This window comes from Brassica oleracea, chromosome C4 (assembly GCF_000695525.1).
Source record: "Brassica oleracea var. oleracea cultivar TO1000 chromosome C4, BOL, whole genome shotgun sequence".
Taxonomy (NCBI): Eukaryota; Viridiplantae; Streptophyta; class Magnoliopsida; order Brassicales; family Brassicaceae; genus Brassica; species Brassica oleracea.
In genome coordinates, this window is record NC_027751.1 from 15,212,548 (window position 1) to 15,239,473 (window position 26,926).

A 26,926-nucleotide genomic window follows, 5' to 3' on the forward strand; every position below is an offset into this window, starting at 1 on the left:
GAGACGTTCGAGTACGACTTATGATGCTGGCGTTTGTTCTATATCAGGAGATGATTTATACTACGGACACATACATGAGATTTTGGAAATCAAGTATGTGTTCGAAGTATACATCATCTCCTGATGCAGAACAAACGCCAGCATCATAAGTCGTACTCGAACGTCTCCTCTTCTGAGTTGTGAATGCATATCCTCGAGTACAAAATCTCGGATATGACTTCACAACAAAGTTTGGTCCAACGACCATCTCACGTATCCAATCGTCAAATGTTTCACCTCTGGCCAAACCAGCAGACACCTATTAATAGCACATATATATATGTTATATCAATAAATGTGAATTAGTATAAATATGTGAGAAAATATATTTTAATTTGTTTAAAGCACTCACATAAGTAAACATCCATCCAGTAAATTCTTTCTGTTTCATTTCTTCTAGTTCGTCCTCTGTGGCGTATCTATACTCGAACCGCTTTTCTGCCATGAAAATCCTGTATGTGATGACAATAATGTAATTAATTAAGATTTAAATTTCAACTTGTTAAAATAAAAATTTGTAAGATAATTTATTTACCTCTCATATTGAAGAACGTCTTCGTAGTTGGTGAGCAAATATGTTTTCAAATGACTGCGCTCCTGCTCAGTAAGTCGACGGACCTTTGGGCTTCCGCTAAGTCGTCCAACGTTTGTGAAAATGTTTGGAACCGTAACATGATATGTTGCCCGTTCGCCTCTATCATCATGCCGAGCAGGTCTTCTGTTTTTGGTCTGAACTTCTGCTGGAAAGTAGTACTCGGCAAAGTTTGAAGTTTCTTCATTGATCATCTGTGCGACTATAGAACCTTCCACCCTACTTAAATTTTTCACCATCTTCTTCAAATGGAACATATACCGCTCATACAGATACATCCATCTATACTGCACAGGACCACCAAGTTCCAATTCTCTTGCCAGGTGAATAACAAGATGCTCCATAACATCAAAAAATGAGGGAGGAAATATCTTCTCAAGGTTGCACTGAATCACGGCTATGTTAGTCTTCAAATTTTCAATACCTTCAAGAGTCACTCATCTCGTGCATAAATCGCGGAAGAAACCACTTATCCCTGCAATTGCTTCATGAACATTTCGTGGTAATAGTTCCTTGAAGGCGAACGGAAGGAGGCGCTGCATCATTACATGGAAATAGTGGCTTTTCAAGCCAGTAAACTTTCCTTCCTTTCTGTCGATACAGTTACGCAAATTTGATGCGTAACCGTCTGGAAATTCCACATCGTTTGAAATCCAATCAAAGAACGCATCTTTTCCCGCTGCATCAAGTCGGTATATGGGAAAAGGAGCCCTACCATTCTCATCAACATGAAGTTCTGAACGAGCACATATATCGACTAAATCCAGTCTTGACTTCAAATTATCCTTTGTTTTACCTTGAACATTAAGGATCGTGTTCATGAGATTGTCAAAAAAGTTCTTCTCAATATGCATGACATCTAAATTATGCCTTAGCAGATGATCCTCCCAGTATGGCAGATCCCAGAAAATACTTTTTTTGTGCCAGTTATGTAGTTCTCCAACAGCATCTACCGGAAAACGCTCATGTCCACCGACGTCTGGCGTCCTTTCTGCACCAAAATCTCTTAGTTGTATCTTCAAATCTTTCCCACAAATTTCCGGAGGTGGACTGTCAAACACCCTCTTGTTCTTCGTAAACAAATTCCTACTCCTACGATATGGATGATCAGGTGGTAGGAATCTCCTGTGACAGTCAAACCAACACGTTTTCCTTCCGTGCTTTAGTTGGAAAGCATCAGTGTTATCTTGAAAATATGGACATGATAGCCTTCCATGCGTTGTCCATCCAGACAACATACCATATGCTGGAAAATCACTTATTGTCCACATTAGTACTGCCAGCATTTGAAAGTTTTCTTTACACGAAACATCGTATGTTTCAGCACCTTGAGCCCATAGTTGTTGCAACTCATATATTAGTGGCTGAAGAAACACATCAAGTGATCTCTTAGGATGCTCTGGTCCGGGAACGAGAATCGAGAGAAACAAAAACTCTCGTCGCAAGCACAAGTTTGGAGGGAGGTTGTATGGTGTAAGAATGACGGGCCATAGAGAATACTGTCTTCCACTCTTGCCAAACGGACTGAAACCATCAGTACATAATCCAAGGTAGACATTTCTTCTCTCATACGCAAAGTCGGGATACTTTGATTGGAAATGCTTCCACGCTTTTGCATCTGAAGGATGTCTGATCTCACCATCTGTTGAGTGCTCCGCATGCCATCTCATTGGTTGCGCTGTGCGTTCAGACAGATACAACCTCTGCAACCTTTCCGTCAAAGGAAAATACCACATCCTTTTATATGGCACTGGAACTCTTCCAATTGTATCTTTATAACGAGGCTTTCCACAAAATTTGCATGTAACACGTTGTTCATCCGCCCTCTAATAAATCATGCAGTTGTCGCTGCATACATCTATTACCTGATACGATAAACCAAGACCAGCTACGAGTTTCTAAACCTCGTAGTATGAACCAGGAGCTACATTATCCTCGGGTAAAATACCTTTTACAAAATCAGCAATCGCATCCACACAGTCTTCAGCCAAATTATAATCTGTTTTAATGCCCATCAATCTTGTAGCAGATGATAAAGCTGAATGACCATCTCTGCAACCTTCGTACAATGGTTAATTCCGACGCCAACGGCTAGTTCGTCGGAATTTCCTCGGAATTTTGTAAAATCCCCCAACGGCTCTCCAACGGCTATAATATTTCCTCGAAATTCATCGGTTTTTTCCGAGGAAACCAAATTTTGTGTTTCCTCGGAATTTTCTCGGAAATTCCTCGGGATATTCCGAAGATTTCATTTTCCGTCGGAATATCCGTCAGAATATCGCTGTTTTCTTGTAGTGAATGTGTTAGATATAATATATAGAAAAATATAATAATAGTTTATGAGTTTAAATAATATTTATGCATTTTGTCGTTCCAAGGACGTAAGAGCACCTCCAATGGGTGTCTATCATTTTTAAAATACATATGTATGTATGTATATGTTATATATATATATATATGTAGTTATGGAGTCAACTACTTTTGTGAAGAACCCCAATGGGTAAATTCCCCATTGGAGGGGCTCTAAACAATAACACAATATACATATTTTATAATAATTCTTGTTTTGTAACAGAAATGTTTACATCTTTATGCTTTTCTTTTAAGTATGCAAAATAAAACATGTTTAGATTATGAGAGATAAAGTATGGGTAATGGTATTGTTTTACTAATATTGTGTTTTAGCAAACATTGAGAATATTGAGATGGCAGGGTACTGGCATGACTCCATTCAAACACACACATGGAAACATTCTTCTAAGAATCTCGAGAAGCATGCCCGGTTTGTTCACAAGGGAGCATACGCTGGTTATAGTTTGATAAAAAAAATGCCAATTATTATTGTTCCAAGAGAGATTTGTTGCACACTGTGGACGGAGAGAAGTAAATGTAATGAAATGCAGTCTTCAAGTGTTACCCATTGATTCTATTCCAACAAATAAGAGAACCATCTTTTACCGTTCATTGACTTGTCTTCTCATATGAAGACAATAAGAGTACTACTATTCGAAGATAACACCATAGAGAACCATGGCAGGTTGTCTAATTTTACATGTCAATATGTTTACTTTTTGCACCTTTTCTTAAACATCACATTACTTGTCAATAACGTACCCGGATCCGCGCTTGCGTGGAGGCTATGTGTAGCATCCCCGTCCCACGGTCTGAACTGGATCAGTCCAAGGTCGGACTGATCAAACGGGACAGACATGTTGGACATGTCATCTGGATAGTTCTAGTCAGATAAAGATGATACTGTCTGTCCGAACATAGCAGTTGAGCTTGTCAGACTAAGCTGGACGGATTCAGTAAGGCAGTTGGACTTGTCAGCCGATATCAGTTAGTCCTTGTATGGACGGACTGATGTACGTTCTGATGGGAATGGATACTGAGCTAAGTGTGTACTGAAAGGCCAGGTTGATGGCGGGAACAGTTAATCTGGCGGTTACAGGGTGGTTATCTGAGGCGGTTACTAAGCAGTTCCGGAACAGTTGCTAGAGCGGTTAGCATAGCACTTGGGAATTGTTTAAGTACGGTTCTGGATTATCTGAACTGACTGGGACGGTTTATGGGTTCGGGAACTGCTAAGGTAGTTACGGAACCGAGAAAGAAACTGCTCGAAGGCAGTTTATGAATTAAAATGGGCGCGGAAGCAGTTTTGGGATGGTTAGGGAGACGGTTAAGGCCGAGAAGTAACCGCCCAAACTCCTTTTAATGAAATCCAGAAAGAAGGGGGGGGGGGCTGCTGGACACGGTTCTGGAGAGAAAATAGAGAGAAAAGAACCGAGGGAGAGGGTGATTCTGATCAGAAAGAGAGAGAGATGGCCGGAAGGCTGATCAAAATTTCAGTTAGCAGCCATGGGTCTGTCTGTTTCACTGCGACTCCATCTGAACAGATCACGATCAGATCGCGACTGGGATACAGAGAAAGACAGAGAGAAACCGGGAGGGAGAGGAGAACTTGATCGGTGTGGACAGAGAAAAATGGCCGGATGGCCGATCCGAGTCTGTGATGGTGGCCGCGAGTCTTTCTGTCCGTCTACGAGGAGTTCTGGTTCGTTGTGGGATCAGATCGAGTCTGAGAAGTCGACGGTTATACTCGATGGGGGACCGAACGCAGGCCAGAGGAAGCAAATATGGACTTGGTCTATGGTTAATCGAAAACGTATGGACTGGCGGTTACAGACGTTCATGTGAGTTTAATGCGTATGGAGTCTGGTTCTGACGGGTACGTGACCGAGGAAATCTGAGTTCGAAGGATACTGGACTGATGGGATTGAGATCGAGCACTGAAGGTACCGTGGTGGAGTCTGTAGCCGATGAGCGATGTACTGACGATCGCATATCAGTGGGCTGGATCTGTTTGTATGCTGGAGAAGGCAGAAAGATGGCTGTAGAGCCGTGCGTATGTACAAGGTTTTGGATGCATGTTACTGATACCGAAATGACTGAGAAGCAGGATGGCCGTGGGGAGAACTGACTGGATCGAGGGCTGTGGAGCCGACTGTGTACTAACTGATCCAGGTGTGATCAGAGACTGGTTTTGGGACACTAAGCATGACTAGCGTACTGTCTGTTCTGGATGACTGGTTGGAAACCAAGCCGTCTCTCTTTGTTTACTTGGATCACGTGGGGATGGTTGGCTGAGTGACTAAGGAACAAGGGGATTCGGTTAAGTATCTGATCGAGCTGGCTGGATAAGACGGATGAGAAGCTGGAAGACAGCAAGGAAGGAGTGTATGGATGGATTATCAGATAACAAAGCACCGAGGCAGTAAGGTACATGTTTATTATGCTATGATTACTAGTAGACTGCTAAGTTGCTGGATTAGACTTATCGAACCCTGTGTACTGAACTGAACCTATTAGAAGAAAACTGGTTAAAAATCGTAAGTAAAGAGAATATTTCGTAAAGGGCCAGTTTAGGTCGGGGCAAGCGAACTGAGGACGAACCGGCGGTAAAGAAAACCGGGTCGGGACCTTTCACTATGCCCCTACTCCCTAGTATAACATGTACCATGGAACCTTTATGTACACGAAGTTAATGAACCACGACCAAGTTATGTTATATACTATTTATTTAAGCATATATTAAGAAAATATTATTTAATTTATTGTACTAATAACTTTAAATGCAGGTTCTTTATCACACTTGAATACTCATCATACGAGAGTGATGGTGGTGCTGCAAACTAAAATATCGTCAATATTATCTTGAATTTATTTTATTTAAGAATAATGTCAAACAGTTAGATTAATGTTCTTAATGTCATTATAATTCGATAATATTACTCCTCTATAACATTTTCACAATTTTATATGAGCGTCTGAATACTACATATGAACATGCGTGAATGGTTGATTTCATACATATATATGATATGTTAACATAAGATCATGAATCTGATCATGAAGAATCATATCAATTTAAACATCAATCTAAGAATTATATTAATACTCATACATGTGTGCATACGAACATAAGTGAAGGATGTGGCTGTGAATATATAAAAGGCCATTGTCTGCATCAATTTTTCTCAATAACAAAAAACTTTATCAATGAATTGAAAAAAATACAGAAGTATACAAGCAAAAACAGAAAGAAAGAGTTACTGTATTTTTTTAATTATATTTTGTAATCAATCACACTGCAGAATGCTTGTCTAGTTTCTTGGCTTCATGATTCTCTTTTTCTTGGCTCAAAAGCGGCGTCGTATCCCTGTCTTTCCCCTATTAAAAAGAAAGAAAGCCAATTAATTCACAAGTACATAGAAATTTTCAAGACTTATGTGTTTTTATTGTAGTTGGTGTGATATGTACAATAAAAGCGGATTCGGAGGAGCCTTGTTTGGATTTAGAAGCAACAGAGCAGAAGTAGGAGTAGAGAAGCATGCCAAGGACAGCGATGAGGATTCCTGCGATGTTACGAGGAGTAAAAGGATCATGGAGGAGAGTGTAACCAAACGCGAGCACCAAACACGTTTTCAGATGCCCCAAGACTTGGTACGTCACCGGAGAAGTCTTTCCAATAACTAAAAACGTGCTGAAGTTAACCGAAACCGCTATCAAACAAGACAACGTTATGAACCCCTACATGTATATACAATATGATTCATCACGGTCAAGTTTCTTAATCTAGTTCTACGTTAAAAACTAATTCACAATGAATATATTGATGTGAAAGTACCACGACGATAGGAGAGTACTGGAAGGAGAAGACATTGAGGCTAGTGAGGTATTTGTCGACAAAGGGGCCAGAGACGAAGAGTATAGCGGCTTGAAACGGGGCTGATTGGTAAAGGAGTTGTGTTGAAGTCACGTTCAGTTTCTTCTGGATTGTGTTTGTTAGCTTTCACCAAAACATTCAATTATACATTAATATTATAAATCATTTATTATATTGATTTTATACGATATGAACTGAAGCATACAATTTGGCCGACGCAAGTTGTTGCGATGGCAAGGAGAGACAGAACAGAACCAACAAAGTTGAGCTGAAGATCTGTTATTGATGCTATTCCAACACCAACCAGCAACAAAAATAAAGAGAATTTTATCTTTTGGCTGCAAAATTAAACACTGTTTTTGAGTATATGTAAATAATAATAGAAATAATTAGAGAACAAGCGAAGGTTCACCTAAACTTCTTGTTGAGGAAGAGAGTTTCTAATAGAACAGTAAATGGTATGATAGCAAGTTTGGTCATCTGGTATTATTCAAGCATAAACATCAAAATTGGTCAATCATATAAATGGTTACATGAAAAAAAATCAAAAATATATCGAACATATTTATATATACTTGATAGAAGCCGATGGAATTGAAGCCAAGGCTGAGATTGAGAAGACCAATGGAGATGCCATTGAGGAGGCCGAAGAGAACAACAGTTTTCGTGTCTATTGGTTTATTCTCAAAGAAGTTCAGTCTATATGCCACATGAAGTGTGCAATATGTTACCATCAAATGCCAACTTGTTAGTGTTGTTGCTGCAACAAAACCATGTATCAAAAACCAGTCAATACATTATACATCACAATCTGAACAATCGGTTTGATCAAAATATATTAAATTTATAACATGTGGTGGTCACATTGATTGAATGATTCAGTAGATCATCTATAGAAAAAGTAACAAAAGAGAGTAAAGGAATAATACCAAAAGGGAATCCAAGATTGGTCATCAAAGCTTTGTTGCAAATGACAATGGAGACAGAAGATGCAACCGATAGAAACAATGCTCCAATCACACCCATTTGCATACTCTTCATCTCTCCCATTTTTTCCCTCTCTTCTCTCTCTTCGCAGCCCTTCAAAATATGTCAACGAGGAGAGAGGAATAGAAACTTATATGTTGATGAGAGAAAGAGAATGATTGTGGAATGTGGTGAGGAATGAAAGGCAAAAGAGATTTATGAGGTTTTTATGCTTTGTTAGTCTAAAAATGTTTGGTGCCTAACACCAAACATCAAGTAGGTCAGTCAGTGCCTTCTGTTCTTCCTAATTTATAATATTTTCTTAATTATGTCTTTTCATATTACACAAGATACATGAGGAAACTATTATGATGTTGCTTAATATGTGCTCTTCTTCCTCATAAGAGGCTACTCCTAATGATATGAAAGCAAACTTCTAACCATACAAAAACAATGAAAATTAAAAGCCGGTGAAATATTAAAGGGTGACATTATGATTTTCGATGGACAAAACCAATTGACTTGAACTAAAAGCTAAAAGGAAGGTGAAACTGAAATTCTCAGACATTTCTTTTGGAGAACATGTTGTGAAACATTAGAAAATATAAATAAAATCGAATATTTGATTTGGTGTAAAGCTTCACACTCACTCCAAAGTCCAAACCAAGAATATTCTTATTGGGGCCTTGTACAGAATCAAAAGAAAGAAATCTACATTGTGACGCAATCAAATTTTGATAGTTAACTAGTGTTTGAGTTTAGTTTCAATAGTTTCCAAATACATTTCTAACTTAGAAAACAAAGTTCAAACTAATTTTCAAACCAGAATTTGATATCTCGGTCCGATTTAATCGCTTCATGGTAGACTTATAAAAAATCAAATAGAACATAAAACATGACGTTCAATACAAACATATAAATCTCACACAAATATATCAATAAAAAGGGATTTTACATGTTTGATATACATAGGAAGTGTTTTTTCTTTTCTATATAATAACATAATATAAAAATCTATAATCTATCCTTTGACCATCCTCCCAAGGTACTCTTTATCAGCATCTGCTAATCGGTTCTGAAACATAGTCCACTCCTTTTTGCATCTCTCTCTCACTCCTTGCCATGGGGCTTTCCCATTCTCTGACTTACCTTGACTTCCAAGCGAAGGTATCACTTTATGAATAATCCATTGCGAATCTACAACGCCAATCTTTTCATGAGCAGGCTGCACAAAACACAAAGCTTTCAATCATCAGCCCAAAGAATATGGTATACTTTATAAAGAAACTAACTAGGGAAAGCAGAGGGACAAAAAGTACTCACTTCAACGCATCTTCTGAGAGCAAAGTCTAGACCCCATCCATGAACCAGATCATTCTTCAACAAAAACATTTTTCAAATCCTCAACTTCAAAAGTGAGACTAGACTTATCGTTCACAAATACTCGGACAAAAGAGCTGAGCTGAACACAAACCTGAATCATATGCCACACACATCGCCATGCTTCTCGAGAAAACACAGGCGCCATTATTTCTACAAACCTGTGGGAAGGACAAAAAAATCTCAGTACTGACAATGACAACACTGAAGAGTGGGGGCAAGAGAAGTTAAAAGAGAGATTTACGCAGCGCAAGGAGGTAAATGTGGGTCACTACACCATCCTGCTTTCTCTTTAGTATCTCTGTTTCACCAGTAAACACAACATATTCTTAATCCAGAACATTAAAAAGAGAGGCAAAGTATGGTTTAAAGAAAGAGAGGGATGATCTTACTTGTGAACCTCTCGGTCACCTCGCCTCTTTGTCATTTCCCATGTAAGTCCATTGTTGGGCTCTAGACCTGGCTGAGAAATCTCTAAACCATGCTTCTTAACTAACTGAATATACCTGAAAGTTTCAATAAAATCCCATTACAAAAAACGTAAAAAAATGACTCTGTACTACTCCAGAGAGGTAAGGTAACTTACTTATCAGCATTGAAGTGCTCCACACCAAGATCTTCATCCCATATGAAAATGTACTCGTAAGCCGAAACAACATCAGGATGCAAGAACCTCTTCGCATACCACCTGCCAAAACCAGTCAAGAAAACATTACAATTTTTTTTTCTGATGAACGCACATTGTTTAAAACTAGCAGAGATGACTAAACCATTTTGTTTGCTTTCTTGTACTAATATGAATCGCACTCTTCGACCACTCAAACTGGTCCCACTCCGTTGTCCGGCCATCATAGTGGAAAAGCAAAATCTGGAAATCTTCAGAAAACTGACAAGAAGAAGTCAGATTCAAGTGAGTGAACGAACCAAAGAAAAATAAAAAGATATTAATATGGGTATTTGCAGAACCTTCTTAACAACTGAATTAATATGGTTCCTCTGCTCAAACCCAACAGTAAATGTCACAAGATATTTTGGCTTCTTCTTCAAATCCTGCCAAGGTTATTGTTTCACTAATTAAAAACTCCAATCATCAAGTAATATAATAATGCTTCCAATTTTCTAAAAAAAAAAGAAAGAAAGGTGTGCATACTTCATTAGGTTCACCCCATAATCTGCGCAAGTAGAGATCAGTTTTAGCAACAACAATCCCTGGAGGTAGTAGTTCTGCACCACGCGGGTTGGTGGGAACATATATCTGCAAATCACACATACCATACAACGATAAACTTCATCCAAAAATGAAGCAAAACTGAAGCTAAAGTAACAAATCTACTCGTTTCCCTAATCAAATAAAGAAAATGATTTTTATCTTCAGCCTCACATGTTAAAACAGGATACTCAATATAATACCTGAGGAAATTTTCTAGAACCGAAATGTTCAGGAGATTTGTCGTCACGAGCTGATAACAGTTTGCCATCAGACAAGGCGACATCAAGAGATGATATAAGAGCCGAAGGTAAGTTAATCTGCATAAAACGAGGTTAAAAAGAAGAAGAAGAAGAAGAAGAAGAATCTACAAAGCTTCTCAGTATTACCTTGAAAGAAAGAGAAGGTAATGAGATGCCAATAAAAGTGCCAAAGACGATTCCCAGTATTGTTGTGATAATAACTTTTGCGTTTTCGTTTGTTCTTCGAGGAGCTAAACCACTGCAACAACAGAGCTACTAATCCACTTAAGTAAATTCTTCAAGCTAAATAACTCCTTTTTTTTTTTTTATTCCACTAAAATCAAAACAACATACCTTCGGTGCATTGTTCCCATTTTGTTTCTTTGCAATATTCTCCAAAACAAATATACTAATCTCAAATCTTAGAGGAAAGCTTCCGTCTTTAAGCAATCAAACCCCACACTGTGAAAAGTACTGACCAGCAATAATAAACAATGACAAATTTAGAGTTTTTTCTTTAAACATTTGTTATAATTGTGAGAAGTCTTAATCTTTCACTTTCAGTTTTAATCCGAAACATGTTACTGTTCATAAAGAAAACATAGCTCAAAACAGGTGAATGGATCGCTGAATCGAAACGAAGAGTGTGAGATTACTTACAAGATAAGAACTCGGAGATCTGACGAATGAGAGATTTTCTGTGATCTGGCGAATGAGAGAGAGTGAGAGTGTGCGAGAGAGATGAGGCCTCCTATTCTGTGGATTCTTTTTTTTTTTTTAAATTGTCAAAGGCCCAACATACCTTTTTTAATTATAAAATAATGATAATATGATTAAAAAAAGGTAAAACCTCCATTATTAGTTCACGCATTTGTTCTTTTCTCTCTTTTAAAAAAATTTAACGAACACATTATTATTTTTAATAAATTGTTTCGAACCAACAAGATTTAAAATTTAAAAGGCTCTTCTTCTGTTGACTTCATGTTCGTAAGACTTGCAATTTACTTAATTAGTCAAAGAGGATTTTCTGCCTAAAATGAATCTTGCATAAGTGGAATCTTGCATTCAGTTCACATTATGACATTGGTTTATAATCAACATATACGAGATGTATATATTCGATCAGATCTCATAAAAAAACATTGTTTCAAAAAATGTTAGGATATTAATCACATTCTCATATCAAGAACTAATTAAGACAAATATTATTTAGTATATGAAGCTGTATCTTATCCTAATTAGTATAAAACTCTTTGGAAAGATGTTCAAAAATAAATGTATCCAGACATTAACACTTCAACATGGGTTTGAAAAGCCTAACAAATCGAACTAGAGCTAAAGATTTTCAAATAATACTCAAAATATTTTAAAAAACTTTGAAATTTGATGATTTTGACTTTTAAATCTGATGAAAAGATAACTTTGGCTCGTAATAACATCTCCAACTCACCTCTATATTTGATTCTATATACTATTTTTTTTTTGTCATCGATTTTTACAGACTCATACTGATTCTGTAAACCAAACTGGGTGATCTTGCATTCATGTAAACGACGAAAGACGACTGCTTCCTAACACTGCGTGCTAGTCTATCCGCCTTTGTATTTTGCGTTCGTGGTACATAGATAATCTCTGATCGGGTGAAACTCTCTTTCAGGATCTTGACATCTTCCAAATAATTTGCAAAAACTGGTCATTCTTCTGGTTCAAACCATCTTCACCAATTGAGAACAATCCGTTGCAAACGTAACCTGAGATTGACGCAAATTCCTCATGCATACCATTGCCCAGAGTAGCGCTTCCATCTCTGCATGAAGGGGAGAGAGACTAGCCCTAACATTCCTCGCCCCCAACAATCCATCAAATCCTTCTAAAGTGCTATACCAACCTTGTCCTGAAAAGGTATCACCCTCTTTCCATGAACCATCCGCAAAACACCATCTTCCTGGAATTGACGGCAGGATCGTAGCTACTATTGGTGGTATAGTCTTCTGCTCATTTAATATATGTGCCTCAGCCCACAATGTTGATTCAGTTTCTGCCAATTTAAGCGTATCCAAAGGATCAATATCCAGATTACTGAAAACTTTATTATTCCTAGCTTTCCAGATATACCATAGTATACATGCAAACTGATGATCTTCCATCTGCAGAACAACTCTCCAGAACAGATGATCTATGTTTGTGAAGAGAGCACTTGTCGGAAAGATAGCTGGATTTGATGGTATCTTCGAAAGAGCTCAAACCTGAATTGCTGGAGGACATTCAAAGAACACATGGTTCATGGATTCCTCCTGGGCTCCACATCTTCCACAACAAATATCCCCTTGTATTCTCCTTGCATGTAAATTCTTCTTCACTGCTATACATCATGTCATTAATTGCCATAGGAAATGTTTTAACTTTGGTGGGCAACGTATTTTCCAGCAGTAAGCCTTCATGACATCTACTGTGGGACCAATTAATAATGGTGGCATCTTCCTATCTGGATAGATCCGTTCTACCTTATATCCTGATTTGACCATATATTTTCCATTTTTTGTGAAGTGTCATCCATCCTTATCGATCCCCTGAGTCCTGCTCAGTGGTATACTTTCTATAAGTTTCGCATCCTGTGGATCTACCAAAGTCCAAATTGCCTGTGAATTCCAAGTGTGCGAGGTAGAGTCAATGAGAGACTCCACTGTAAGGTCCGAATATAAATTGTGTTGGTTTTTATTAGCTGGTCTCGGGCGAGTGGTTGGGAGCCATGGGTCATTCCATACAGAAATAGAAGAACCTGATCCCACCAGTTTGATTAGTCATTTGCTTACCAGAGATCTAGCAGGAACAATACTCCGCCAGCCATATGACGAAGAGTATGAACGAATCGGTTCCAAAGGTGAAGCATTTCTGAAATACCAACCTTTGAAGACGCGAGAGAATAAAGTGTTTGGCCTCTCTATCAGACGCCATAATTGTTTACCAAGCATCGCTGTGTTGAAATCAATGATGTCTTTAAACCCCAAACCTCCTTCATCCTTAGCTACACATACTTTGTCCCATGATTTCTAGTGCATGCCTCTTGTACTTCCCCCTGGACTCCACCAGAATTGTGATACCGCGCTCGTCAATTTTTTCACTGTTGCCTTAGGTAAACGATAGCATGACATTGTATGATTTGGTAATGCCGTAATCACTGATTTAATGATCACTTCCTTTCCGCCTTTTGTAAAAAACTTGAAAGTCCATCCATTATCTCTTTTATCTAAACGATCTTGGACAAAGCTAAAAACTTGGATCTTTGATCCCTCCAAGTTTTCTGGTAAACCAAGGTAGGATCCCATTCCTCCATGATTCTGAATGCCCAAAATGTCTCTTAAATCCTGTCTGACGGGTTCCTCGATCTTATGTCCAAATTAAATCGAAGACTTATCAAAATTTATTAGCTGCCCTGAAACTGCCTCTTATTCCTTTAAAATCCTAAGAATAGTTTGACACTCTTCATTTTGAGCTTTACAAAAGAAGAGACTATCATCCGCAAAAAGCAAATGTGATATCGATGGGCAAGTTCTAGCCACCTTCATTCCCGTTAGTTGTTTCCCTCTCTCTGCCTATATACTATAATAGAGTAAAATCTACTTTATATCCCTTCTATTTATTCTCTTAAAATAGAAATTGCTATTTTTTTTTCTATATTTAAGAATAAAAATAGCATTTCTCTATAATAGAGACATAACTTTTTATTTACACAGTAGTCCTTTAACTTTTTGTGATTATAACTAAAAATACTTGTTTCTGTAGAAATACATTATTTTTACATATAAAACCCAATTATTATTATTTTACATAATATTATTAATTATTACAGTTATAAATAAAGTAAATAATATTATTATTTTAGTTGAAAGTCAATTTTTTTAACAAATAATACTTAGATTTTATATTTAAAACTAATTTTTTTAATTATAATTTAATTATTAAAAGGTCCACATAGATTTTACATATTGATAACATATTTAAGTTGAACCTAAATATTAATTAATATAACATATTAAAACAACTTAATATTATGGTAAATTACTTCCGGATATACAAAGATCGTTAGAGTATTGTCCAAACAAAATGGATGGACATGAAACTTGTTGATTTTATTGCTGGTTGTTTCAAATATTAGATGATGAAGATAACCGATTCCAAGAGTTTTTAAGTCAATTCAAAAATATCAAAGATAAAAAAGCTCATTTCTCATTTCATAATGAGAAAAATATAATAATAATGATGGTTAGATAATGTCTACTTTGTTTTATTATTTTTTTTAATGTTTTTGTAATAAAATGTTTAAATTAAATAATATTACTCTTTTATGAAAAATTTCCAAAAAATGTAATGAATAAGTTAATTTTCAACATTTATAAGTTTAAGGGTGTTAATTATAAAATTAAAAAAATAACATTTAAAAATCTTTTTTTAGACGAAACAATAGAGGAATATATTCTAGACAAACTCACATCTATTACAGAGTTCTTATATTATAGAAAAAAAAATAGAGAAATACAGTGGAGATGGTCTAATATGTACATGTCAGGCGGATTTAGAGTAACAGTTTGTGTTGTATGCAGTGTATGGAATTAGGGTAGGTGTAATGCGTGCAGTTGGATATGATTATGATTACCGTCAATGTCTATGTCTCTACAGGGAAAATATTGGCAAAGTGGGTCGCAAGGAAGTTTTTATTTTGGGCTTTAGGTCCGCTTAAGTTATTATTTTCACTTTGGGTCACGTTCATTTTTGACCCTATACAACTCGTCCAGCAAAGACGTATCAAACTCTCATCTGTCTCATAAATTGCGGGCTTGCCACTGAAGCCTTTTCACGTGAGAGAGACTGTCGCGATTCCCAAGACAGACACGCCGAGTTACTTCTCACCCGCAAACCACCGCGGTAATTAAAAAGCTTTCTTCTTCTCTCTCTTTCTCTCTCTCCATCGAATTATTCTGCTAAACCTAAAAGTCGAAAAGTCTTGTCTCCTTCCGAGCTCTCGTGACGACTTTACCAGCCTTGAGCTCCGATTCACTGCAGCAGCTCAGCATCGGCTTTGATTTTGATTGCAATGGTTTCCCAGACGAACGCTGCAGGGAGTTCCGCTCGTCGCCGTCGAAGATCCACACCCACACCCCGCGAGCAGGCCCGACCGCGGAAGGCGAACAGATACCCAGGTACTGCGAAAGGTTTTATTTGTTTCTCCTTTTCAGAACTGGACTCTGTCCTCTCATCAAACTCTGCATGTTACCACTGGAATGCAGAGTTTATTTAGGGTCGATGTTAGTTTTAGATCCCTGTAAACAAGCTATCACAATTTTTTTATGTTTAAATGACCAATCATCTCCTTTTGTAGTTTCAGACTCTGACGAAGATAAAAGGGCCTCCTCCATGGACTCCACGGCCCCGACATCTCCACCGGTCAATGCCGTAGATGACGATTCATCTATGCAATTGCCTACGAGACTGTTTGCTCCGGGCTTTTTCCCAACTGCTTTGCGGCTTAACATATACTCCAAGGTCAATGTCATTGGTGCTGTTGCGTCTGCTCTGGCAGGTTCGGCGGACATGGATGTTTTACTCCGCTCTCAGTTTGGCAGATTGTTTCACCTACCTGCTGCTTGTTGCCACAATTCAACTAAGCTGATTGGAAGCCTCCTCTGCCGCCAGCTTATTACGGCACGAAAATACGAACTTTGGTACACCTTCGGTACTCATCCTCTTCGTTTATCCCTGGATGAGTTTCACTCGATAACTGGCTTGAACTGTGGTACATTCGATGTTGAAGATTCAGACTCTGAGGAGGCTGCAGGTAGTGTTATGTGGCATAAACTTTTTGATACAATGGTGGGTGATATAACCGTAGCTAAGGTTCTTGAGATGCTACGCAATCCATTTCTTGCGAGTTGGAAACGACTTCCTTTGGCTTTGATAGTGTTGGTGGACGGGGTTCTTTGTTGTACTAACAAAAACCTGAAGCTCACCCCCAAGTATGTCGAAATGCTCACTGCGTACCATCCTTCTTGAACTATCCATGGGGTCGACTATCGCTTCTATACACCATGTCTCATTTTTTGCCTCCCCCTGTCAGTAAAGAAATCCCTGACCCGCTGCACGAACTGCGGATCCGGTTATCTCAATAGACAACCGCGTGCTATGGCTTTCCCCTAGCTCTCCAGTTGCTTGCTTTCGAAGCCGTGCCTCAGCTCTTGGCTAGAATTCCTGATGCACCCAACACATCAACTTTTTTGGAGGACCCTTCGGCTTGTGCGACCACTGTGATTATCCTCAACACAAAAGACATTCTCGCTGTCGAAACAGAACCAGATGTAAGCTACTTCTCTCTCATATTTTTGCCAACGTTTCTGCCATTTGTAACATTTATTCATTGATTTGTTCTATCTCGCTTCCTAGGTTACCGTACACTTCAGCCTCATCCCAGAAGCGGAGCGCCACATGTGGGTGGACGAGGTCGAAGACTTGCAAGTAAATCGTTTGGTACACCGCCTTAGCTCTGGCCATACATTTACTACTAAAGATTTCAGAGGTGAAGACAAGTCTTTTCGTGGTCGAGGGAAACAACCCGAAAATACCCTTCTTACACCGGAAGACAAACCTGAAGTTGTACCCATCATCCAGCGTAATTTACGTCCGCGTAAACCTGCGGCTGTTGTTGTTGAAGACGTAAAATCATCCGAACATAACGACCCCGAGGTCCCTCATCAAGCAGGAAGTTCTCCAGACAAAGATTTGAAACTGTGGCTTTCAGAGCAGCTTCAAAACATGGCCAGAGGGATCTACGAGCGCTTATAAACTATGGAGAGAAATATATGCTCTCACTTAGGTGTGTCCCCACCTAACGTCCACAACACACGGAAAAGGAAGGCGGATGATGATTCTCCGAAAACTGATGTTAGCCAAGTGCGGCGGCCACCTCGCAAGTCAAGAAGAACAAATTCAACTGTTACTAAGCAGGTAACGAAAATACATTCCTATCCACGACGCTTGCAGACCGCTTACAGGTACACCCAACTAAGCCACACCCAAAATTTACATATTCTTATTTGTTCTGTGTTTTGACCCCAAGAGAATTCTGAGGGAAATATAGGACACACCCCTCCGTACTTCAACAAGGAGTCTCGAGACGATAACGACTGTGCCCATGACCGTACTCCACCTTTCGATGAACATGTGAACTATCAGGTTAAGTGAGAGAGTATTGGTTTCTCCAAATGTTGTTGTAAGTTTAGTGTACATTTCTGAAAGGGGGTGTACGGTTTTCATACAGGAAACACGTACACCATATGCTGCACCGGATGAATCAAATTCAGAAAACCCCGTCACAACGGTCACTGTTAATAAACCTCTTATATTTGTTCGTCCACAGTTCTATGTGTCACCAACCAAGGTGATTCAACCTCTTTATAGTTAGTTTCTACTTTGGTAGTTTATAGTTACTTTCTACTTTGGTAGCATATCAGCGTTTCAATATTTTGTTGATATATTTCTATGTTCACGCTTCTTGCAGAGTGTTATAGATCAACCCCCCTGTATAATTGATTTGACTCCAACCAAGCGCTACCGCGATGAAAAACATGTGACAGTCACGTGGGAAGAAACAAACCCTCATGCCTACAACTGGGGCAAAATAGCACCTGCCAGTGAGACTCCACCGTCAGCTGCGTATCCGGTCTCTGGCCCACATTTACGATCCCCCGAACTGCAGCTGATGTGGAAACTCTTTCCAGAGACGTAAGTGCTCAAAAACTCAGTCAGCAGCTGTTACAGAGGGCGCAACACGTAATTCAATGGCCGTTGGAAACGAAAGATCCCCGGTTGAGGAGGAGGAGAACTATGAAAGTTGTCAAGAAAAAATCTCCATTCATACCCCATTGCAAGAGAAACACCATGTTGCTGTAGAAACCTTGCCTGGTTCTGACACGGATGAGGACGACAATTCAGTCGAGAGTGGTGGTGAACGTCTACGAAAAAAATCACAGAAAATTCGTTGAGTGTACACCCCAAATGCAAGGTTGAAAGGGTTGTTCATGAGCGAGAAGAAGACTGAGTATAGGCCCCTACCCAAGACAAGTCGTGCTATTTTTAAGAAGTTTAGCGATATTCTCAGTGAAAACCTCTTGCAGTAAGTTTGCGATGTAATTTACTGTTACAAACATATAGACATCTTGTTCAGGCTGATTCAAAATAGCCTTCCCGCTGTTTTAATTTTGCAGGCAGTTCGAAATCAAGACCTCTCACATAGTCAAGAATTCTTTCTTCCTTGACACAGCTACACCCGGGAAATGGCTGCCGGACGAGGTACAAATATTTTTTCAAACTTCGCACAATTTATGTAAGTCTCATTATTTTTTGCTGCTAATAATGTAACACAGCACATGCATGTGATAATGCAAATGTTGTGGAGGCGTCGTGGGAGTTTTCTGCAGAAAGACCGGATAGTAATGTTCGATATGTACTTTACAAAGATCATTACCTCGAAATGACCCGCTTTCAACGAAGCTGAGGATAAGTTGGATTTTGATTGGGGCACAAACATAGCAGCTTATATTACAGGAAAGAGTAGGGGCAAAAACTTTAAGTTAGAACTTGGCCGCAATGTCGACATGGTGTACACTCCAATGAATTGGGGGACGAATCATTGGGTTGGTCTTTGTATTAACTTGCGGACTTCTAACGTGACCATCCTTGATTCGTTCACTGAGAATCCAACTGAAGCACATGTTGATGTACAGATGACTCCTATTCTGAAGTCCATACCATACATACTTGAGCATTATATCGGGTATACAGTGTACCAAATCAGTGAAGGAGTGCGCTTTTACTCGTGGAATCGGGTTGAAGGCATCTATCACAACAAGAGGGGTGGTGATTGTGCGCCTTGTGCTGCTAAGTTTATGGAGATGCATTCTAATGGTTATGGGAAAGAAGAGGTGAGTTTGAAAACAGACAAAGTTGTGGATAAAATTCGTGAGCAGTATGCAATGGACTGCTACGAGGAGTTAGTTGGCAATTATCGGGTTGCAAACGAGGCCATATGAAGTAGAAGTAACTTGACTCTACCTATCTACTTTCGACAACATTTCCCGCGTATATAATTATTGAAGGCTTGTTTTTATTATTTGTCTGAACTTAATATCTACGTTTTGTCAAAAGTGTGGAAGAACTTTTCTACATTGTAAAATAAAGTGTGGAAGAACGTAATCTATTTTACAAGAACGTAATCTATTTTGCAAGAACGGAATATATTTTAGAAGAACGTAATCTATTATACATGACCCACTCGTTAGGTAATCTATTTTACATATTGAAACACAAGTTCGTATTGACTATCTTGTATATAATTAGCATTGTAATAATAATTCATTGCATAGTTCATATACATACACTTACATTAATAAGCTGCATATCATCTCCATTTACCAACTTTTTACTGTCAACTAAAAGGCAAAATGTTTTACTCTTTCAGAAATGTCGATATATTAGAAGAAACATTTTATTTAAAGGATAACCGTACACCCATCGTAGAAAAGGCTTGTAGCCGTACACTTAAACATTTAAACCGTACATCACATGTTACAGCTAGTAGAAATCATTGGGGTAAGTTTTTAAGAAAATACTTAATCTCGTCAATCTTAGCAACGTTATTCTTCTCGTCTTCTTCTTGTATTTTAATACGATTTTCCATCGAATTTAAGCTTCGAATTCTGCGTTCGTGGCCTTCAACTTTCTTCTTTAGCATCTCGGTTTCCTCTGCAATAGCCTCATCCCATTCTTTCTTTCTGTGCAAGCCGTCACCCTGCAAATTAGACTGAAATAATAAAATTTCTGAAACTGATAGAAAATATGTTATATGTTTGTAACCTCAAAGTCTTTGCAAATGAAGTATTTCTTTCCAATGTCTGCTTGTGCGTTACAGATCTGTATGAAAATCTGGCCACCGCATGGACAGCGACCCGGAATTCCATAGCCAGAGCCGGCAACGGCGTAAAGCATGTCGATATACCTCTTCACTCTTTTATCATCGCTGTATCTTGGATCCGTCATTCTAAAAATTTACGGTGAAGATTGCGAAGGAAGGACCGGTTTTAAACACGCTTCGTAGTGTAGATGTGAGTTTAAATGTTCAATCTGACACTCCAACCCCCAAACATTGATTCGTCACCAACCAAAGAACATTCATTTATTTCAACCACCAAACCTCATTAAATCTTAAATGTATGGAGATAATATTAATTAAATATTTTGTTTCCTTTTGAATTTTAATGATGACCCCTTTGTTGGGATTCAAACACCAATATAACCGTTAGGATAGAATAAACATAGTCTCGGAACTGAGATGCAAAAAAGTAGCCGTTAGGAGAGATTTAATTGACAAAAAATATTGCCGTTAGGGAATGAAAAAGTCAGGGTGGTTTCCCTATATAAGAAGATTGAAATGAGATGTTTTGTATTCACAGCAAATAGTTCTGCTTTCCCCAAAATACACTAATCCAATATTTTCAGCAGATGACGGATCCTTACTATGCAGATGTGAAGCAATGTAAAAAGGATTATGATCGGCGTGAGATGGTTCTCTTTGCTAACCATCGCATACCCAAAACCTGTGTGTGCGGTGGTCCTATTACATTGGCAACCGACGACAAAGAGATGAGGTACTACGAATGCATAGAGTATGAGGTGAGTAATGAAGTTCATACTCGCAAATAAATTCAATATTTTGAGTTAAAACATGATGATGCTATATTCTATCCTTCAGGATGATGGGTTACACATTCGGCATCGGTGTTTTGATGCTATTAAAGAAGAGCTGGAGGAGTTAAAGAAGAAAGTTGCTTAGGAGGCCAGCAGCCGAATGAATGTGGAAGATTAGATGAAGAAAATGCATGAAGATATAAAACTTCTTTAGGAATTATGTATCGAGGTGAGAAATGTAGTTTATAATCGTAACTTCTTATGGAATTATGTATCGAGGTGAGAAATTCGAGTTTTGACATGAGGATCATTATCTTATATCCTCACAGTCGCCAACGCTGTTTTGATGCTATTGAAGAAGAGCTGCTGGAGTTAAAGAATGAAGTTGCTGAGGAGTCAAACAGCCGAATGAAGATGGACCATCCCAATGTTGTGCGGCTAAGGCACTGTGGAAGATGTGTTGAAGGAAATGCGTGAAGATATCAGGCTGCTTAAGGAATTATGTATGTATGGGGATGTTGACTCACACTAATACCTCTGATATCAGGCTGCTAAAGTAGTAATGTTTTATGTTGTCATTGTTGTTATTGTCCCTCAAAATAATGTTGATGTTTACAATCAACATTGTTCTGTATTTTTATTAACGTACAAGGTGTGGTGTAAATCCGTACACCTATACTATGTACAAGACTTTTGAATCAATTATAGTGGATTACATGACTTGTGAACTATGGGGAATGAGGGGCATCTGGGCGAACACAAAAAGATGGAGGTGTACATGGGAAACTCTGTACACTGTAAATATGTACAACATTAATATGTACACCATTTGAAAATACATTGTGTAGAGATAAGTACACCATTTTATCTGAAATAATGTAATTTGCGTTCGTTTAAATTATTTAAACAATTATTAATCGTTAACTATCAGTCCAATTCTGCGCCAGAACCTGACTTGTGATTATTTTGAAGGTATTCCTGATAGTCCTTTAGATCTCCCTCACTGTCGGAGGCGTCCTCACTCCCTTCTTCTTCCGTATTTGGTGTACAGGACTCGAATGTACAAGAGTTGGTGTACAGACGTAACTCCATACACCTATACTATGTACAAAAGTTGCTATATACAAGAAACAACGTCGGTTACAAATGAAACCCTGGTTCGCAGACATGTTATTCAAGGTGTGGTGTACAGACCTGATATAGACGAGCTGGTGTACAGTCCTGGTGTACAAGAGGTGGTGTACATGTGAAACTCTGTACACCGTTATTATTCACACCATGTTATACAAGGTGTAGTGTACAGACCTGATATAGACGAGCTGGTGTACAGTCCTGGTGTACAAGAGGCTGGTGTACATGCGAAACACTGTTATTTTTAGAAAGTTATCATTTTTGTTGAGAAATATTGTAGATTTCAGATTGTGATTTAGAGCCCCGATATAGACGATATGATGTGCAAGAGTTGGTGTACATACGTAAATCCATACACCTATACTACGTACACGACTTTTGAATCAATTATAGTGGAGTACATGACTTGTGAACTATGGGGAATGAGGGGCATCTGGGCGAACACAAAAAGATGGAGGTGTACAGGGGAAACTTTGTACACCGTTAATATGTACACATTTGAAAATAAATTGTGTAGAGATAAGTACACCATTTTATCTTAAATAATGTAATTTGCGTTTGTTTTAATTATTTAAACAATGGTTAATCGTTAACTATCAGTCCGATTCTGCGCTAGACTCAGAACTTGACTTGTGAATATTCTGAAGGTGTTCCTGATAGTCCTTTAGATCTCCGTCACTGTCGGAGGCGTCCTCACTCCCTTCTTCTTCCGTATTTGGTGTACAGGACTCGAATGCGTCATAGCCATGTTCGTCTTCTGGGTCCTCATTTTGCTTGTATTTTGTTCTGGGCTTCTTCTTCGGGGGCTTTGACGATTCATCTGAGTCAGTCGGGGATCCCTTCGATGCAGACGAACTCCCACCTTCTTCAACTTTTAATGCTGCATGCATGATGTCATCGATGGTCGAGAACTCAGATGAACTGATCCCCCAACGTATGTCCTTCCTTAAGCCATCTCGATAAATCTTCAGCAACGTTTCTTGGTCGTGATTTTGAAGAAGGCCCCCTACCAGAAAAGATGTATTGTATTCTCGGACAGACGAATCTCCTTGCTTCATTTTGCAAGTAATTGGTACGATTATGGTATCTGTTTTGTGGTATAATGATAGTGTTAGAGGGCATTTATATAGGGAAATGATATGGCGTATGGCGGTGAGATGAAGATATGCGACCAATGGGAAAACTGAAATTCTTAACTGACGTTTTGAAGGGTTGGAAACGGTTTATGATAACTGTTGGAAATCGTAAGGTGCATAACTGTTGTTGATTTTAAACTTATATGGGAAATTCAAACCGGTTTAGGATATTCTATGTGAACCGGAAATTGTAGAGAAATGTTGTGCACATCATTTACATGCACACCAATATCAATAAATAGAGAACCGGTCACTTTCCGTTGGACTTATCGCAGCTCTTGGTTCGTGTCGGTTTCAAACGGTTACACTCCTTATAAATACGGAGATTGGGAAACAATTCACAGTAGACGGAAATCATTATCTTCCTATAATGACACAATTCCCCATCCTCGATCTCCCTTCAGTGCTCCAGGCATTGGTGATCCAACGCGTTGCAAAGAACTCTTTCGCAGATCTGTATAGACTACGATCTACTTGCAAGTCTATGCGTGCGTTGGCAGACGAAGGTGGGGTGTATGCTTCTTTTGATTTATTTAACTACCCTTGGTACCTTGGCAATCAGCATTCGTTGTTAAGAAGATGCTATGAGGAGGGTAACCCAATTACTCTTTACGTCAAGGGTGTGGAGTATTTCTACGGGTTAGACCGTCTAGATGAAGGACTTCGTTTGTTAAAGAGAGCTGCGGATGCAGGATACGAGCGAACGTTGTATACCTATGCAATGACTCACAAAATTTTCTGGGAGGATGAGGAGTACTTTTCTTGTTTCACCAGAGAATCCGTTGGTAGAATGGGAATGGTGGTTAGAAATGAAGATCCGATATGGTTTAACCGCGAGAACGACCGGTTCATAACAAAGAGGCATTTGTTCATGTCAACAGTCGTCCCCTTGTTTTATAGTTGCCAGTGTTCACCATGCTTGGACCGGGATTGGGTTCTTTGGTACATTGAGCACAGCAAGGCTGGAGACATGTGTAATCTCTGCTTCTGGATTAAGGAGGTTGCTCTGTTCCTACGGGATTTTCGGTGTAGCACTGGTTTTCCTGATTTCGACACATGGCAGTAATGCTTTATTGTTGTTTTAAATAAATATAAACTTTTATAAAACCTCTTGTGGTGTACGGTTCTTTGGAGCGTAATTTCAAACTAATTTAAATTCAAAAAGGTCATATTGTCCAAAATAAACTAGACATATCCTTTTAAATCGTTTTACTCTTTAATGCTTTTATTACTGACATCGACAAGACTGAATACTACTTTTTTACGAATATTATTAAACAATTACTGACTGTTTTACTGTTCGCTATTATGATGTCCATAAAAAATAAGAGAAATTCATGAAATTCTGACTTCTCCTCAACAAATTTCTAGTAAACAATCATTTTGCTTAAACATTAAGGTTACCTACAATCGAGAAGTGTGCTTAAGACGCCACGGCATTACGTTTTAATTTCTATGGATACTTAACGTTTTCCATATATGATCGGTGTTGATGACTTTTGAACGGGCTTAATAACAGTTAAATATCGTTGTCAGTTTTAATTTCTATGCATATAAGGTTCAATAGATAATAACATTTGCAGTGATTCTTTCTCTTTAACATGATAGTACGGGATGCAGAACGTATTGAATTTCATTATAAACTTAGTGTACGCCTTACAAAACAAGGTGTACGTCCTTAAGAACTTGGTGTACATTAATACAAACGTAGGTGTATACTTTATATTTGACCGCAGCGTACAAGTTATCTTCGTAATTACTTGAACCTAATTTGGAAGTAATTTCAACTGACTTTATCTTATTGTAAAACGTAGTGTACGACCTTTCGAACAAGGTGTGCGGGTATAATGCGGGAGAAGATTAGTTAACGAGAAAACAAAGATACCATTAAACGGTTTATGCTGTGGACACCAACCAAGTTTTTGATACATTACAAAATATGGTGTACACCTAAGTCGATAAGGTGGACATATACATATAATGTTCAATAGATAATAATTCTGTCCACAGTGGGGAAAACTAAAGACGTACACTACAAGAAAACAAGACTTTAACGACTACAGTATTAGTAGCTAGTTTGTCGTAATATGGGTATTACAACCAATTAACTTCAAAAATCAATTGGTCGTTAGAAGCTGGTCGTAATTAATTATTAGAGGAACATTGGTCGTAATATTACGACTAGACATATTAGTCGTACACTGGTCGTAACCTTACGACAAATTTACCTCTAATGTCGATGCTTATTAGTCGTAAGGTAACGACCACTTTACATCGACTTTAGATGTTCATTGGTCGTAAATTTGACCAACTTTATTTATTTATTTTCGAATTTTGTATTTAATTACGAATTTTATATATTAATTAAAATCAAATATTTAAATTTAGTTTGATTTAATTTTTTAAAATTTGATAAAATTAAAAGAAAAGATCTAACATCCGTATTCAAAATAATATCCATAATATAAAACATTCAAAATACAAATTAATTAAAACCGAAAAAACTAAGTATTAAGGTTTATTTCGTCGAAGAAGTCGGATGATGTGTCGGAGGTAGAAGCTGATGGATCCGGCTGTCCGAGAAAGGTACTCCCGTAAGAGTTTCTAGGCGCAAGGTTCCTAAGTCTCTTTCTATCGCCAGCCATAACAAAATCGTTAATCTGAAAAAAAAAACCAAAAAAAAAAGATGGTTATAAACAATTCAATTTTTTTTATATAAAAATAATCTAAACCTATTCTAATTCCATCATAATCTAACTCCATCCTAATCTACTTCCATCCTAAACTAATTCCAAACCTAATCTAATCACCTAACAAACCACCTAAAACTAAAAAAAAAAAAAAAAAACTTACCTAGAGAGAGAAGGGAAGTCGTTGTTAGAGAGAAGGGAATGAGCAACCAAATGGCTTTGCAAGGTCCGAGTATATATAGAGTTTTGGTGTTAGTCGTAAATGGGTTGTAATATTACGACCAATGAGAGACTAGCGGTCGTAAAGGAGATGTAAATCTACGACCAATGGGGGACAAAATAATATTACGACCAATTAGAGACTAAATAATTTTTTATTATTTACGACCAATTAAGGACTAATAGTCGTAAAGAAGAATTAAAATTACGACCAATGTGGGACGAAGTCCTTTACGACCAATTAGGGACCAATGTGGGAAGAATTAAGATTAGTCATAACTGAGTCGTACTTTATGACTCATTAGCTTCGTTTTGTGTTTATACCCTAAAAACAAAACCCCAAACCCCAAACATCATAAGTTTT

At 38.2% G+C, this 26,926-nt stretch overlaps 3 protein-coding genes across 3 annotated transcripts; 1 reads left to right on the forward strand and 2 right to left on the reverse strand.

Annotated features, from left to right (window-relative positions):
• Positions 1-6,262: 6,262 nt before the first annotated feature.
• LOC106336980 (uncharacterized membrane protein At1g06890) lies at positions 6,263-8,003 on the reverse strand. Its single transcript, XM_013775986.1, has 7 exons — positions 7,787-8,003; positions 7,433-7,617; positions 7,270-7,337; positions 7,063-7,195; positions 6,819-6,980; positions 6,452-6,721; positions 6,263-6,361 (listed from the first exon to the last, which is right to left on the reverse strand). Exons 1-7 carry the CDS (start codon positions 7,905-7,907, stop codon positions 6,275-6,277), a joined length of 1,026 nt encoding a protein of 341 aa, XP_013631440.1. The 5' UTR covers positions 7,908-8,003; the 3' UTR covers positions 6,263-6,274.
• A 679-nt stretch (positions 8,004-8,682) lies between these two features.
• Positions 8,683-11,422, reverse strand: LOC106336979. The gene is made up of 13 exons (XM_013775984.1): positions 11,313-11,422; positions 11,007-11,126; positions 10,800-10,911; positions 10,614-10,730; positions 10,354-10,458; positions 10,170-10,253; positions 9,974-10,089; positions 9,790-9,891; positions 9,596-9,709; positions 9,448-9,504; positions 9,298-9,364; positions 9,147-9,200; positions 8,683-9,048 (listed from the first exon to the last, which is right to left on the reverse strand). The coding sequence occupies exons 2-13, from the start codon at positions 11,024-11,026 to the stop codon at positions 8,845-8,847; spliced, it is 1,152 nt and encodes a 383-aa protein (XP_013631438.1). The 5' UTR covers positions 11,027-11,126; positions 11,313-11,422; the 3' UTR covers positions 8,683-8,844.
• A 12,601-nt stretch (positions 11,423-24,023) lies between these two features.
• LOC106338228 lies at positions 24,024-24,719 on the forward strand. The gene has a single exon (XM_013777256.1). It carries the CDS (start codon positions 24,024-24,026, stop codon positions 24,717-24,719), a length of 696 nt encoding a protein of 231 aa, XP_013632710.1.
• Positions 24,720-26,926: the final 2,207 nt, after the last annotated feature.

Bases quoted from the DNA above. Each gene is read 5' to 3' on its own strand.
- LOC106338228 (XM_013777256.1), top strand. From the start codon at position 24,024: ATGACACAATTCCCCATCCTCGATCTCCCTTCAGTGCTCCAGGCATTG.
- LOC106336979 (XM_013775984.1), bottom strand. From the start codon at position 11,026: ATGGGAACAATGCACCGAAG. The intron at 9,505-9,595 runs GTAAGATCATCC...CTGGTGAAACAG, and splicing joins GGTGACCGAGAGGTTCACAA to AGATACTAAAGAGAAAGCAG. The intron at 9,049-9,146 runs GTGAGTACTTTT...TGTTTTGTGCAG, and splicing joins CTCTCAGAAGATGCGTTGAA to CCTGCTCATGAAAAGATTGG.
- LOC106336980 (XM_013775986.1), bottom strand. From the start codon at position 7,907: ATGGGAGAGATGAAGAGTATGCAAATGGGTGTGATTGGAGCATTGTTT. The intron at 6,981-7,062 runs GTATGCTTCAGT...TTTTGGTGAAAG, and splicing joins CAACTTGCGTCGGCCAAATT to CTAACAAACACAATCCAGAA. The intron at 6,722-6,818 runs GTACTTTCACAT...ATATACATGTAG, and splicing joins AGTACTCTCCTATCGTCGTG to GGGTTCATAACGTTGTCTTG.